Source organism: Portunus trituberculatus, chromosome 50, assembly GCF_017591435.1.
Source record: "Portunus trituberculatus isolate SZX2019 chromosome 50, ASM1759143v1, whole genome shotgun sequence".
Classification (NCBI taxonomy): domain Eukaryota; kingdom Metazoa; phylum Arthropoda; class Malacostraca; order Decapoda; family Portunidae; genus Portunus; species Portunus trituberculatus.
Genome location: NC_059304.1, coordinates 8714944 through 8731833, shown reverse-complemented (window position 1 = coordinate 8731833; position 16890 = coordinate 8714944). Strand labels below are relative to the sequence as shown.

General features: G+C 38.2%; 2 protein-coding genes across 5 annotated transcripts in view; both read left to right on the top strand.

The window, feature by feature from the left end:
* Positions 1 to 4047: 4047 nt before the first annotated feature.
* Positions 4048 to 7247, top strand: LOC123500045. The gene is made up of 6 exons (XM_045248666.1): positions 4048 to 4179; positions 4837 to 4984; positions 5841 to 5949; positions 6144 to 6325; positions 6729 to 6828; positions 6924 to 7247. The coding sequence occupies exons 1-6, from the start codon at positions 4119 to 4121 to the stop codon at positions 6981 to 6983; spliced, it is 660 nt and encodes a 219-aa protein (XP_045104601.1). The 5' UTR covers positions 4048 to 4118; the 3' UTR covers positions 6984 to 7247.
* A 1363-nt stretch (positions 7248 to 8610) lies between these two features.
* LOC123499970 overlaps positions 8611 to 16890 on the top strand; it is a 14771-nt gene continuing 6491 nt past the window's right edge. Inside the window, exons 1-2 of one of the 4 annotated variants that reach the window (XM_045248504.1) lie at positions 8611 to 8910; positions 16282 to 16411. The gene's annotated coding sequence lies outside the window, so the exon portion shown is untranslated. Of the gene's footprint in view, positions 8911 to 10001; positions 10063 to 16281; positions 16412 to 16890 lie in introns of all 4 variants that reach the window. The other 3 variants (XM_045248507.1, XM_045248509.1, XM_045248508.1) reach the window with 3 other exon arrangements.

Genomic DNA, 16890 nt, shown 5'->3' with positions numbered 1-16890 from the left:
AGTACGACATTATAAAACACTATAGTACGATGGACACGACCCAGACGATAAAAATAAGATGTTACTCGAAGGTAAATCGAGAAAAGTACGATGTTAACGACAATAGACAACTGAACGAATTATATGAATGCCGCCCGACAAACACAAGCGCGATACGACCATTTTTTTTTTTTCCTGGAATTCACGTCTGTATACAAATTGTGGCCCCACATTTGGCTGTCACAGTTACACAACAGCATCCACTGACGTCACAATATCGCATCCCATGCAGCATGGCCTTTTCCACGTCCCTGCCCTGCAGGACATGCCTGGCCACATGGCCCTTCCACACCTCCTTAGCAAGACAGTGATTAATACTACACGGATGAAGTTGATATAAATAGTCTGCTGATCAACAGCCTCAAGATTCAACTTTATTTTACCCACCTGCTTGACACGGACCAACAACCGAGGAAGAAACGAGGGAGGAAGGCTGTCAGGTCGTGGATTGTACAGTATAGTATGGCCACTACTACCAACTTCTGCCACACCTCCAAGAACATGATTCCTACAGATATTACTTGCTGGTCGACCACACCACGTTCAACGAAATATTGCAGCAAATTACACCTCAAATGAATAGACAGGACACAAATTAGAAGGAGAGACTAGATCCAGGGGTCCGTTTGGCCATTATGTCTTACAGCACTCGTGGTTGTCGGACAACGTTCGGTCTGTTATTTGTGTGATTCCTAGCATTACCGTTTTGCATTCGTGATTGTTGGGATGAGTGACGACGTTATCCTTCTATGGTTTATCGCCTTTATCGGATTGTTTTCAGTCTACACTCGTGGTATTCTTGTTACTCTCTATCTATTACTGTCGGAATCGTGATGACTTCAAACGATAAACCGGCCACTTGTTCTAGTGTTACTGTACCTTTATCGACTTATTATCGTATTTATCGTGTTATCATCGTCAAGATTTGATTTGCAATTGTGATATACCACGGCATATCGTGCTATTATTGTAGTAGGTTCGTTATGTTATAGGTCCATCATTCTCCGTTCGGTCGATTATCATGCTGTCATCTGGATCATCGTACAATTTTTGTGAGGCGACGAATACGACGACCATGCGACGAATACAATGAATATTACACGACAATCATAGGAATGTACACTGATAACAGTACGGTAGGTTTGTAACGCTTTCTTTGACGATAAATCGCAAAAAAAATAAGGGATGCGTTATTTGTCAGGATGAATCGGGAAAATGCACGACTATCACGATACGGCCTAGACCAGAGGTTCTCATCAGGGGCGTAGCTATACGCAGTGCAGCCAGTGAAGCCACACTGAGGTCCGTCATAGCTGAGGGCCCGGTTTGGGCCCTCTCCGGCACCGCCGGACCCATTGTGATGTCAGGGAGGGGTGTTATGGCTTCAATTCCCCTTGCAGGGCCACGGTGACATTGAGCATCAGCGCCCCCGCGGGAACAAGTTGCCCCTATTGTTATTTTATAAAGTAAGTGTCATGAACGGCCATTCATTCACTTACTCACCTGTGTCACGGTTTCACTACTTCGGTTGCAGAAACTAAGTCAATTAGTCACAAAAGTATCAGTGTATTTTATTGTTTATGGAGAAAACATGATTTGCATTGACACAATTAACATAAAAATGATGAAAAAGTAACTTTTTCATCACTATATGAATCCCAAAAGAAAATAATTTATTTGGTTTTCACATTGTGATGCATTATGGGTAATATGTGTATGCGTTCGGTCGTGTTGCACCGTTAATGACAATGTGTGTTCAGTTAAAGACTCTTGTCCTGCGTGAGTCGAGGTTATTCAAGTGTACATTAAAGGTCCCGTCTAAAGATCTTGCGCTGTGGCCCGTGGACAATAAGTTCCGCTACTGGTTCTCATCCTTTCTGTCGTTAAGAATCCCTTGAGTTGTAAGACCATCAACTCGAACTTCCAGTAATTTGACACTGAACATAAAGCTAATTAAGTGAATAACACTAACTCAGTATACAATGGTACTACAAAGAATATTATTAGATCATCCATCTAAGTACTCCGGGAAATCTTACAGAATGTTAATTTAGTGAATGACATTAACTCAATATACAATGGTACTGCAAAGGATATTATTGGATCAGCCATCTAAGTATCCCTGGAAATCTTGTGAACCCCTTGGGGTTCACGAACCCTAGGTTGAGAACCACTGCATGCCCTAGATTGTCACTCGATATTTCATGACGCCAGAATCTTTTTACATGATGTTACATGATAGTTTCATTTTTATCTATATACGCAGCCTTTAATAAAGTTAATTTCAAACGTTACCTAAGATAATAATGAAACAATCCCTACACATTCACCTTTAAGGATATTTTGCCATCACTAGAGGAGGATGAAGCAAGCATAAACAACACAGAATGAACATACCCCAGACTCTCAGCCGCCTTACACCGTTCATTCCACTTATTCACTGGTTTCCAGCATCCAATTATTACTAAAGCTAATCAGCCTTGGCTGGTCTTCAGTCCTTCTCTAATATCACTAGAGAAAAGTTACTTAATTCAAATTTAAACAGAATAGTAGACACAGATCAAAACTTCTAAGCGAGGGAGGAAGGAGCCTGCCCAACCTTCCCATGGTTCACTGGTTCTGCTGTCATGCTAAACTAGTTCCAACTTAGGAGAGTGTTGATGTAAATAGATCAAATCAAATAATCGGTCTTTGTATTTATTCATCTTTTATTACTATTATTTTCTTCTTCAAAAAAAGAAGATGAAGGACATGGTCTATGAACCCATGAGCAAGGCATTAAATAACGTGGAGGCGGGCATACGACACTCGTGTGGAGCAATGTGGCAATGAAGGAGTGATATGAACCAGTGAACTGAAGACAGACATATACCTAAATGGGAGCTCCTACAATAGCAGTTAAAGGTTTCAAGAAACCATATAAAGCAACCTGCTCCTCACAGAAAGAAAAAGTGTTGCCACAGCAAAATTAAGATCCCTCTGGAGGTGTCAATGTTTGAGGTTGCTAGTGGTGGTCTGGTACTGCTTTACTTTACTTGAGCAGTGATGCAGTTGTGATGCATGCAAGTCTTGTTCCTGAAAAACAAAATCACTTCACTAGGTACTTCATGCGCAAAATGAACCCATATGCATAAAAAAAGAAAGACCAGAAACATTATAAAGAATGAAGAACTGGTAAGACAAGACAAATAAAATATTTATAAATTATTCAAATAGTCAGTGTAGAGGGCAAAAATCAAGCATATCGCATGTTAACATTTATATTTTAGGGTGCTCAAGGTCCAAAATTAATGTCAAAGATATATTTGACTCTAATCAAACGTCATCTGAATTATACTGTGCGATTCTAGTCCCTATTTTTAGAGGGATATAGGTATGTTATAGTCAGTTCACGGAAGAATGATTAAAAAAAGACAATAAATGAGGAAATATGATAGAGGTCTCTATAAGTGGTACAAAGGCTATAACAAGAGTGAAATAAGCAAAATCTTAATCAGTAATCAAGGTAGGACAAGAAATACATCACTCCAGCTTGATCAAGTTAAATATTAGGAAGGAGAGGATAAAATTGGTTCTCAAATAGAGTGAGGGATGAGTGTAATGCAGAAATAATGTTGTTATTAGTGGATCATTAGAGAACTTTAAAAGAAGGCTAGACAAAGATATGGAGGAGGATCATTGGTGAAAATAGGCGTTCGTGTGTGTGTGTGTGTGTGTGTGTGTGTGTGTGTGTGAGAGAGAGAGAGAGAGAGAGAGAGAGAGAGAGAGAGAGAGAGAGAGAGAGAGAGAGAGAGAGAGAGAGAGAGAGAGAGAGAGAGAGAGAGAGAGAGAGAGAGAGAGAGAGAGAGAGAGAGAGAGAGAGAGAATTTCAGACGAATTTGATCATTGCAGTTTTGCTCCTGCTCTTTGCACCTGCCTGTTATGCATTCCCTCTCGTGCTGGGAATAGGTAAGAGTTACGCAAATTGATATGGTTTTTGACGAGCCAGGTGCTTTCATCACGACATTTCAGGCCGTCCCCCCCAGTATATCAATGGCCACCGCTCTCTGTCGATCGTCAGTCTGTCTGTGAACGCCATCATGCAATCACTCCTGGTCAGCTCCCTCTTCGTGCTCCTGGTCAGCTTCCACCTCGTGGTTGGTACGTAGCCCTGCACCCAAGGCACTGGTATATTGATAGAATACATCTATAACACGCCAGAATACAGGACCAAGTAAAGGTTGAGACTTCACTCGTCTTTCACAATGTCAATTAGCAACTTTCACTCGTGTGGTCGTTCTAGCTAACTCTCATAGCAGTGTAAAAGATGATTTAAGATCGACACTGGAGACACACACACACACACACACACACACACACACACACACACACACACACACACACACACACAAAAGGAAAAACAAGAGGTTTACTTCGTCCTTTCTAGCTTACACAGTTATTTAAAAGAATATGGTACATATGGCTAATTGATATTTTAGGAACCTATAAATGATTACTGGAGAAAAATAATCAAGTTGTGAAAGGATTAATTAATTTGCTTCCTTGAATTGCCTCTAGACGTTTTTGCATGATTTTATGAAAGCCTTTTTCTTTTTCTCAGCTCTTCTTTAGTTTTACAGGACATCTTCTGAGGTGATCGATGATAACACGTCCCTAAGCACAGAAAAGACTCAACAGAAAACGCAGAGGTTAAGTTTTTATCAGCTACCTGAAAAAAAAGGAAAACTAAACTCCTATACAATATTTTCCTTTCCCTGACCAATATAATATGAGGATCTCTTCTTTTTTTTTTCTCAGGTCTGGAAAGGGAAGCAAAGAGAGTTACGGCTGTCCTGTATTCGGAACTTGATGGGAAAGGATCCTCGCTATGCACGCACAGAACTATCCCTTATCTGCGTTCATTCACCTTCGACAACAAGATACAAAGTGTCTATCAAACTGGCATGTACGTTAACAACTATAATCTGAGCCTAATTTTCGCTTACATACACACACACACACACACACACACACGCCCGGTAGCTCAGTGGTTAGAGCGCTGGCTTCACAAGCCAGAGGACCGGGGTTCGATTCCCCGGCCGGGTGGAGATATTTGGGTGTGTCTCCTTTCACGTGTAGCCCCTGTTCACCTAGCAGTGAGTAGGTACGGGATGTAAATCGAGGAGTTGTGACCTTGTTGTCCCGGTGTGTGGTGTGTGCCTGGTCTCAGGCCTATCCGAAGATCGGAAATAATGAGCTCTGAGGTCGTTCCGTAGGGTAACGTCTGGCTGTCTCGTCAGAGACTGCAGCAGCAGATCAAACAGTAAAAAACACACACACACACACACACACACACACACACACACACACACACACACACACACACACATACATACAAACCACCCACCCACACACACACACACACACACAGTGACACACACACACACACACACACACACACACGCGTAGTGTAGTGGTTAGCACGCTCGACTCACAATCGAGAGGGCCGGGTTCGAGTCCTGGCGCGGCGAGGCAAATCGTCAAGCCTCTTAATGTGTAGCCCCTGTTCACCTAGCAGTAAATAGGTACGGGATGTAACTCGAGGGGTTGTGGCCTCGCTTTCTCGGTGTGTGGAGTGTGTTGTGGTCTCAGTCCTATCCGAAGATCGGTCTATGAGCTCTGAGCTCGCTCCGTAATGGAGAAGACTGGGAAGATCGGTCTATGAGCTCTGAGCTCGCTCCGTAATGGGGAAGACTGGCAGGCGACCGTGGTGAAAAATTACACATACATCAATATTTTTACACGCATTTTTCTCCTTGCAGGTGGATTTACTATGAGCATGAAAGGTTCAACGCGTTTGGCCATGGTTTCGTTTTACTCAAATATGGTAATAAATTGCTTGAAAATTTCGAAAGGAGATATAGAAATAAAGTGAGTTGCTTCACGTCATCGCTGGGAGGGTGGCTGTTACCTGCTCTATAGTATTTACTCTCCTATATCTGCCTACTCACCTCCTCGTATTCAGTATATTGTTCTGTGCGTAAATTTTGAATCATAGTAAGTACACGACTACCTTGCTTTTATTATTTCTTCTTTGTTTATTTATCTATTTTCTTTTTCAACAGGTGTCTTCCGTACGCCTGGTAAACAGCTATAAAGATAAGAGTCATGACGTCATCACGTTCTACAAAGGCATCCAGTTTACAGACAGGGATTTAGCCACGGGGGTCGACATGCCTTACCTTGGATACTCGATGGATGTCTCCTCTCTGATTGTCATTGGAAACAGTCCATGGACAATATACAGGTAAGTGAATCACCACAATGCTCACTTCCCTACCAGCAAATGGAAGGATAGACGGAATTCTGCCTTAGGAGGATCACACCAATGGCACAGTTAAACGGGTGTGGCAATGATTTTGGCGGAGTTTAAGCGTTTAAGAATTTTAAGTGAGTGAGCTGTGACACATATTTTGTAACTGTCAGCAAATCAGTGGGTGTCATGATGACAAGAAGGGCGAGCGTTACAGAAGCGACGTTTGAGGTGTATTAGGAAGTGGTGCGCATCACTTGTATGTAAACATTCGGGCAAGATGTAAAAGTTATCCAATTGTTTTCTCAATCTAAGGACTCGGAGTAGAGTAAAAGGAGGATTAGAAGGAAGTTATGAGACTTTGCACTGACGTTAAAATATTTGTCTTCTTTTTCAGTAAATATCACTACGGAGGACACAAGGAGTGTGTGTATCCTGAAACCGACCATTATATAAATGGGAAAGACGAACGCATCCAATTCGGCCTCTATCCTAACGTAAGTTAAGTGTTTACAAAGGCACTCCCGTAAGAAGGATATGCTTTTGATTAAGTGGAACGCAAGCTATACTATTACCAATTCCCTGCTTTCAGATAACAAATGTGCCCTTTTTCGAGAAAGGCGTCCAGTCAGCGAGGAAGGGATGCTGGTAGTCGCATTGTGAAGATGGACGAGAACATGAAGTCTAACAAATCATCGTGTCGCCACCCGCTGAGGACTTCAGAGTGAATGTTTCCATGGCGCTCATTGGCTTGTGTTGAAAAATGGAACCAACTAATCCACATATTGCACATCACTTTGTTAGCAAAAAAAAAAAAAAAAAAAAAAGAAAAGACAAGAAAAAAAATTCTCAAAGATGACAGGTCTGCTCATTTGTGATGGTTAGCCATTCGATAATAAAAACATATATACAAATACCACGTGTTTCGTCTTAAAAGGGGAGAGTTCACACGTGTCATATGCGGCTGGAAATGCTAGTCGCTAGAAGTATCCACAGAGCTCTGCTAGACGGAACACGCTCACATAATAGCGGCTAGGAAGTATCGGCTGGTTGGCCTACATACATTTCTTATAAAAAGAGTGTTCATCTTAACAAGACTATGCACAAATGCGATCAAATTAAATCATCACAAATATTCAATTCTCACCTCTAACTAACACCCTGCAGAGAGAGAAACAATCTTCGGAGAGTGGCAGCGATCTCACCCAATGTAGTTCTATGTAGGCTGTTTTGCTGTACAACTAATTCACCGGATCCCAGACAAGCTATTTGTCCCTCACTAGCTCCAATATCCTCCTCTCTGCCTCTGGATAATTACATGTCCAACCCTTCCGTGACATCACAATGTAAACAAAGCCGCTAGCCGCTGGACAAGACCAACATGTCGGTCTTGTTTTGCGTCTAGTTTCTCGTCCCGCTAAGCATCGATATTTAGCCGAAAACTCTACCGACTGGCAATTCCAGCCGCATATTGACACGTGTGAACCCGCCTTTATCGTCAACAGAGAGAGAGAGAGAGAGAGAGAGAGAGAGAGAGAGAGAGCCAATCACACACACACACACACACACACACACACACACACACACACACACACACACACACACACACACACACAGACACACACACACACACACACACACACACACACACACACACACACACACACACACACACAAACATACGACTCACAATCGAGAGGGCCGGGTTCGAGTCCCGGAAAGCGGCGAGGCAAATGAGCAAGCCTCTTAATGTGTGGCCCCTGTTCACCTAGCAGTAAATAGGTACGGGATGCAACTCGAAGTGTTGTGGCCTCGCTTTCCTGGTGTGTGGAGTGTGTGTTGTGGTCTCAGTCTTACTCGAAAATCGGTCTATGAGCTCTGAGCTTGCTCCGTATATGTGGAAGACTGGCTGGGTGACCAAGCAGGCGACTGAGGTGAGTTACACACACACACATACACACACACACACACACACACACACACACACACACACACACACACACACACACACACACACACACACACACACACACAACGAGTGTGCATAGTTTTAAAGATAAATTGGATAAGTGTAGATATGGAGACGGGGCCACACGAGCATAAAGCCCAGGCCCTGTAAAACTACAACTAGGTAAATACAAACACACACACACACACACACACACACACACACACACACACACACACACACACACACACACACACACACACACACACCTCAAATTAGAAAATTCTCAAGGATCATGCCCCACATCACCTATCTTCTCCCTGTTCAGCGTCCTTCAGGTATGGAAGCAGTTAAATGATTGCCCTTCACGACACGAACATGTAAGAAAAAAGTAAGATAAGGACTTGGATACAGAAAACAGTAGGAACAAGTGTCCGATACAAGACCACAACATCATTAAACTGAGTAAAAAAATAACGATGTCACACAACAATCAATTCCTTGGTCTTCACTCTCACGGACGCCTCTACTCCAGCCTATTTATCATCGGTCGCTTGCTCTTAGTGCTGTCAGTCTGGCATCGAGAACGACAGCGTGAAGTTCCTGCTGGTTCTCTCGCTGCTCGTGATTGGTAAGTATTTGACGTGTTTCTCCCCAAGACCAATGTTTAAGCTTTTCGTTTAGATTATTATTTTCTTTAACAATATTGGCTATTTATGGGATTTTACCGGCGTTATTTGGGTACCTCCTATCTGAAATATCATCCATTTGGGAACCGTTGCTCCGAGTGGATGCCCCTCTTACCCTTGCACCTGGCCAGGATACGAACTCATGTGCTTAGGGACTCCTCAGCTCCCAAAGCGTGCGTGGTTCCACTGTAGATACAAGTTATTAATCTTTGTGACCGTGCCATTTGGTGGGGACCAACCTGGAAAACCAGGCCTGGAATGGGGGAAGATCAGCCACCCGGTTATTATTTTCAGGACTGTTTCTCCTCCCTAAGTAGCGTGTCTAGTGCGTAAGTACCTCATCACTCTTAGGTGAAGAGAGAATATAGTGAACAGAAATCCGTCCATAGATTTCTGATTTACCCGAGAATCGAACTCGGGACCTCTCGATTGTAAATCGCGTTCGCCTACAATCCAGTGTGTGTGTGTGTGTGTGTGTGTGTGTGTGTGTGTGTGTGTGTGTGTGTGTGTTCATTATATTCCCCTGTTGGATTATCTGTTCACTCTGCCAGAGTTGGACGGTGCCATAAAAAGAAAAGAATGAAAACAAAGAAAATAAAAGTTACAATGGATTATGTCCTGGAATAGTGACCAGATTGCGCTGTTTCTTTTCTTTTTTTGTTTATGTTAAATGTTTTCAATGTGGTGTTTTCAGGATTGTTTTACTTCATATCATGGCGTCATGGCAAATTGATTATGTTATATAAATCAGGAAATAAATTGTATATTGGGCCCTTTTTTTTGTCTTTTTGTTGTCCTTGGCCAGTTTTTCCTTCTCATATAAAAATACAGAGATAAGCATCAAGGACACGTTTGCAAAAAGTATACGATCTTTTGAGTTTAAGGAGATTACAGTTTTGGCTTTTTATTAATGAATGTCAGGCAAGGATACAAAAATGTTGAGAATGTTTGGAACAAATAATGACACTATGATTACTGATTGATTTTGCCTTAGGGATAAAGAAAAGTCATATGTTGTCTTTGTTGGCTTCAGGAAAGCGTACGACCGAGTTCTACGTCATAACCGTCACCTTAAAGACTTGGACTGTAGTAAGGTAATGCTTTTGGTTGTTAAAGTTATATATAAATGTGCACAAAATGTCTTAAAGACAGTTCACTTATCATCAGTCGGAGTACGACAGGGTACACCAACAAGCTGTTTGTTGTTTATCATGTATAATGATAAAATGCTTGAAATGATAAAGGAAACAATTCCTGTCGATGGTTTTCCGTGCACTTTACAGTGTTTATTATTAATGGATGATACAATTATACTACCCACTTCAAGAAACATGTGTGAAAGGAAACTTAATCTTTTATTTGATTTTTGTAATGTATACGGCATGATTTTAAATAAAAATAAATCTAAGTTTTTGTCATTAATGGGGATAATAATGATAAATTATCTTTGTATAGCAATAATGTAAAAATGAAATATTGTTCTAAATATCTTTATCTTGGTGCATGGTGTACCGATCTCGGCAAAGCAAACTTTCATGATGCAGCTATGTCTGATTTAGTTAGTAAATTCACACGGATATACTATACGTGTACAAAAGTGCGAGTGTTTAATGCTGCAGTGTTGTCATCATTATTGTGTAGTTATGAGACCGGGTTAACCTCAAATGTCAAGAAGGTAACGGGTCATTATAATCAGTTAGCGAAATGTCTTCCTGTGGTGAGGAAAATACGTCTACTAACCTTTGTCTTATTGAGTCTGGTAATCCACCACTAGAGTTCCTTTTGTGTTAGAAGAGAAAAATATGCTTATAAGAAAAGTTGAGGTCACACGACATGAAGGAGCCATTCACTCAGGTACGTATATGAACTTTGTAAACGGCACAATATTCTTTCCTTAAAAGGCACTGAACCATGAAGCTGTGGCGCACCCACTAGAACCAGCTACACACTTAATAAGAAATAAGCTTAAATCGTCTACAAAATATGTCACGTACAGATCCACACTGAACACCAGTCTTGCAGTGCACGATATCTACAATAGCAAAGATTACATACCAGACCATCTCAGCATGGCATGTACAAGACTGCCTGATGTCACGCAATTTTAGAATAGAATCAAGAAGGCGGGGCGGAACACCAGCAGGGTTATGGTTGTGTAATTGTGACCAAGGTAAATTTCAAGATGAAGCACATGTTCTATTAGAATATCCTTTAACTAGAGGCTGTAGCAAAGCTTTACCTTTCTTAGATTTTTTCAACAACGGTCGGTTTCCTGACTGACAAAGATAATGGTGACATGCTCTGTAAATTTATGTTTACTGTATCGCATGCTGTGAATGGCATTGTGTAATTTTCTTTCTTCCCGCGGATACTTATTTTCTTCTGAATTTACATATTTCTTTTATCTTAATTGTATGTTTCATAATGATTTACGAACAAAATTTCTAATCAGTGCTTTAATAATTATTAGCATGGTATGTAGAGTTGGTTTCCTAATTTTCATCTATATTTTTTTTCTGAAGATTTGTATTTTCATGGGCTCATATTTTGTGTCGCTTTAGGGAAAGTTGATTTCCTGTTCTTTTTACCTTATTTTATTCTTGTTTTCGCTTTGTGTTGTGGTGATACTTTCCGCTTGCAAAAGTTATGTATTTTGAAAACATGATAGTTTATCTTCTTGTTAGTGATGTTTACGGTTTTGGAAAAGAAATGTGCTTTTTCATTTTTTTTCATGAATATTTTTTTTCATTCATAATATTCAATGAACATCTGTATCGAATAGCTTGTAACATATATTTTTTGTCAATAAACTATGAATATTACTGTGTGTGTGTGTGTGTGTGTGTGTGTGTGTGTGTGTGTGTTACACACTATGGGGATTTCAGTTCATTAGTGAAAATTTCCTCTGTTATATGAACATTGTTAGAGAGAGAGAGAGAGAGAGAGAGAGAGAGAGAGAGAGAGAGAGAGAGAGAGAGAGAGAGAGAGAGAGAGAGAGAGAGAGAGAGAGAGAGAGAGAGAGTAGAATAGAGTATTTCTATCGCAACATGTTATGAAATACAAAATTACTTTTGAAATATGCTTACTTCTTTCTATTGCACAACAAACAACACCAGCATGTGATTTCATAGAAATGCGAAAATATCTTGCCCTAAACATCTGTTATGTTGTTGAGGCTGAGGCACAAAGTTTATGTCACGACATGCCAAGTTGCACCAGACCTACCTCGCCTTCAGCTGGTCTTGTAAACAACGCGTGCTTTGTACAGACTCGCGGGGCACGTATATGTGACACGTGTTGCTGATTGTTAAGTTTACTTTCACGGCAGTCTTGAACAGAAACTCTTGATAATGATGAGATGTCTACATCCTCAAGCCAGAAATTTCTTTTGCTCGAGGTAGAAAATGCAGTCAATATTTTCATAAGGCGACGAGTGTAACTGCGAGACACGTGTATTGTGTCACATTCCACGCTGCTCTCTGTCAGAAGTCACGTTGCTACATTCCATGTAGGTGGATTTCAAATCACGGAAACAATCCTACTGTTTTTCATTTACCTATTTAACTTACTATGTAATAAGTGATAATAATAATAATAATAATAATAATAATAATAATAATAATAATAATAATAATAATAATAATAATAATAATAATAATAATAATAATAATAATAATAATAATAATAATAATAATAATAATAATAATAATAATAATAATAATAATAATAATAATAATAATAATAATAATAATAATAATAATAATAATAATAATAATAATAATAATAATAATAATAATAATAATAACTTATCTATTTAGCTATTGTTGTGTTTCTATCTAATTATCTATTCATTCATTTACACATCAATTCAGTGTACTGGGAGCGATATGTGTGACTTGAAATTTTCTCAACAAAGCTAACGCTTTCATCAGTTGATTTTTCCTTCCTCACACTGTATTCCCCTGCGCAGGACATGTCAATGCATTTCAAGGTATTCTGAAAGAAGCAATCCAATTTCCTTACATGCAATGTTCTTAATGATTACAGGACTTGATATAATTCCTAATTAAAAAGTTTTCGGTTCAACATGTAATGTTTAATATAACTAGCTATACTGCTAAATCATAGAATGCCCTCGAATGGAAAATATAACAAGCTCTGCCTTCTTGCAATGTTGATTATTATTTGACTACGAAGAAGAGTTTGTAGCAGAATACTTCATTTGATATAAGATTGAAAGTTATCTAGCTGTTTCTGGACTTATTTTTACTTGTTCAATATTACCACTGAAATGCACAAATGATCAGAGATTTATATATATGCATATATATATATATATATATATATATATATATATATATATATATATATATATATATATATATATATATATATATATATATATATATATATATATATATATATATATATATATATATATATATATATATATATATATATATATATATATATATATATATATATATCTTTTTATTCAAGAGGGAAACTAGCCAAGGACAAGAAAATATAGGAAAAACGCCCCCTTAAACTGCAAGTTCCGTAAAAGATTAAGAAAAAAATTCAGCTAGAAGACAGGGACAAATGTCTTGAAACCTCCCTCTTAAAAGAAGTCAAATCGTAGGAAGATGGAAATACAGAAGCAGGCAGAGAGTTCCAGAGTTTACCAGAGAAAATATGAATGATTGAGAATACTGATTAATGTAATGAAGAGTTGGACACAATAGGGATGAGAGGAAAAAGAAAGCCTTGTGAAGCGAGGCCGCAGGAGGAGGGGAGGCATGCAGTTAGCAAGAACAGTAGAGCAGTTAGCATGAAAATAGCGATAAAAGATAGAAAAAGATGCAACATTACGGTGTGGAGAAAGAGGCTGAAGACAGTCAGAGGAGGGGATTTGATGAGACGAAAAGCTTTTGATTCCACCCTAACTAATAAAACTGTGAACCCCAGACAAAAAAAAAAAAAAAAAAAAAAAAAAAAAAAAATCATGCAAAGAGTACTCCATACAAAGATTAGAGTTAACAGTTGGAGGGGCGAGAAAAACTGGTGGGGACGCCTCAGAACGCTTAACTTCATAGAAACTGTTTTAGCAAGAGATGAGATGTCAGGTTTCCCGTTAAGATTATGAGTAAAGGAGAGGCCGAGAATATTCAATGTGGAAGAGGGAGACAGTTGAGTGTCACTGAAGAAGAGGATATATATATATATATATATATATATATATATATATATATATATATATATATATATATATATATATATATATATATATATATATATATATATATATATATATATATATATATATATATATATATATATATATATATATATATATATATATATATATATATATATATATATATATATATATATATATATATATATATATATATATATATATATATATATATATATATATATATATATATATATATATATATATATATATATATATATATATATATATATATATATATATTAGTGATAATGTGAGAAATATTTGATTAGCATATAGTGAATATTTTTTTACTCACCAACATAACAACCCCTATGGTCTTTCACTGCTGCATGTGAAATTGATTTTTATCATTAATGAAACAACTACCCATAAATATTATACATTTCAAAAGTACGATATCATTAATTTTTTCCATTATTTGCACATCTAAGAAATTATCATCTAATGTTATCGTCTTAAGATATATTAACATCTTAAGATCAAATCCCTAAGTTTTTATTTTGAAATATCAACCGTGTTGTATTGCATCAGTCCCATAGCGCCTCCTACTCGTTTTAAAGTAAACACACGTGACACGTATGTGCTATATAGCTAACACGTGTTATTGCTTGTTAACCTTCCTCATATCACCTGCAAGCACGATATTATGAAAAAACGGATCTGGTTTTTGCATAATCAAGAAAAAGGTTTTCCATCAGTCTGCAAAGCGCACGAAATGCTCAAGTAAACAGACACGGAGTGAAATCAGGCTACAGCTACAATTATGCGGGTCAATAATTTCGCAAATAATTTTGAAGAAGAAAACGACGAGATAAAGAATAACTAACTGTCCGGCTAATGCTAATGGAGCTCTCTGGACTCAAGAGATACCACGCATGAACCTGTGCAATGAAATAATCAATCCGCTGAGTGTGAACCACAGTACAAGCTAGGAATGTCCTGACAAAGGCTGGTGATATTTTTCTATGACATAAAAGGGGACTGGCCAAGGGGGAAAAAAAATATTGAAAGGGAGAAAAAGAAAGAAAAAGAAGAAGAAGAAGAAGAAGAAGAAGAAGAAGAAGAAGAAGAAGAAGAAGAAGAAGAAGAAAACCCCAGTGAGAGTGCCAGTCCCTAAAGCAAGATCAGAAGGATCATTAAAAATTTGCTGTTAGGTATCTTGAAATCTTTCTTTTGAAAAGTTTAAGTCATAGGCAGGATGAAATACAGGAGTCAGGGAGTTCCAAAATTTATCAGAAAAGAGAATGAATAATTGAGATTAATGGTTAACTCTTGTATTAGAAAATCAAGTGTTCCGTGGTTCCTGGTAGAACCGCTTAATTCCTAAAGAAAAAAAAACGTAAAAGAAAACGTGCTGAGTGGCGTTATCAACATAGGAATGGATAACACATTAAGTTAAGCTCAGAACATCGTGGATGAATAATAGAAAGAAAGTCAATGACAGAACAGAACATGAGGAACAACAGTCAATAGACTTATCTGAATGCAGGGAATCCTTAATAGTATAGCCTGCGTTCCACTTAATCAAAAGCATGTCCTTCTTGCGGGAGTGCCTTTTGAAACACGAGAAAAAAAAACAGTGATTGTCTGGCACAACGACAACAGATTTGTGAGAGAAGTCTGTAAGTCACACAGAAAAGATGAGAAGCCGCGGGAGAGTAGTTTGGTAATTATATATATATATATATATATATATATATATATATATATATATATATATATATATATATATATATATATATATATACACACCTACAATGTTAGAATGTTTATTTAAGAACAAAGTCAGCAGCACCAACGGCAGACGATGCAAACCAAAATATAGTTTCTATATTTTATCCCAGAAATTTCATCATCATCATCATCATCATCATCATCATCATCATCATCATCATCATCATCCTAAAACAGGGCTGATTCGTTTGTCAAATGAAATAGATTTGTTTCGTTCACACTACATGTCATACCTTCATGATCATTTCAGTTTTTTTTTTCTTTACATTCAGAGCCAATATGTATGCATTAATCTATTTCATCTATCTGCCCCTTTAAGGAAATCTCCAATTGGCAATGGAGGTGAGGGGCCGTGCCTGGTGTCACGGCGTGACTGTCGCTGTCGCGGTGCTTCCTGAACGCTGCGTCGTCTCCTGACTCATGCACAACAGTGGCGTCAGGCATAAAATGTTAAGTTTGTTTAGTCTATGTACAGAACATCTTTTTCTTTTCTTCATTTTTTTTGTGCATAACATTCAAGGTTTGTAACTGTTTGCCATGCAAAGAGCACCGTTTTATCATCCATCACAAGACCGTCAATCAAGACTGTACACCTCAGAGTGCCACAGCAAATATTTTTTTTTTCTCATTGGGAGCGAAATTATCATAAATCACATGACAAAGTTGCTACGCGAGAAATTCTGTCCTCCCACAGCGCGACGAACATGTGACTAGTTAGTCTCCAGTTTTAGTAAAGCGGGTCTGGTTATAAAGTATCGGCAGGGGCAAGAATGCTGATATATATATATATATATATATATATATATATATATATATATATATATATATATATATATATATATATATATATATATATATATATATATATATCAACAGATTACGCAAGGACACAACAGAACGCTTGGCTTCTGATCTCTCTAAGATTTCT

What these genes read in the sequence shown, in the direction of transcription:
- LOC123500045 (XM_045248666.1), top strand. Translation starts at nt 4,119, where the DNA reads ATGCAATCACTCCTGGTCAGCTCCCTCTTCGTGCTCCTGGTCAGCTTC. An exon ending in CAGCTTCCACCTCGTGGTTG is followed by an intron (nt 4,180 to 4,836) that starts GTACGTAGCCCT and finishes TTTTTTTCTCAG; the next exon opens with GTCTGGAAAGGGAAGCAAAG. An exon ending in AGTGTCTATCAAACTGGCAT is followed by an intron (nt 4,985 to 5,840) that starts GTACGTTAACAA and finishes TTCTCCTTGCAG; the next exon opens with GTGGATTTACTATGAGCATG.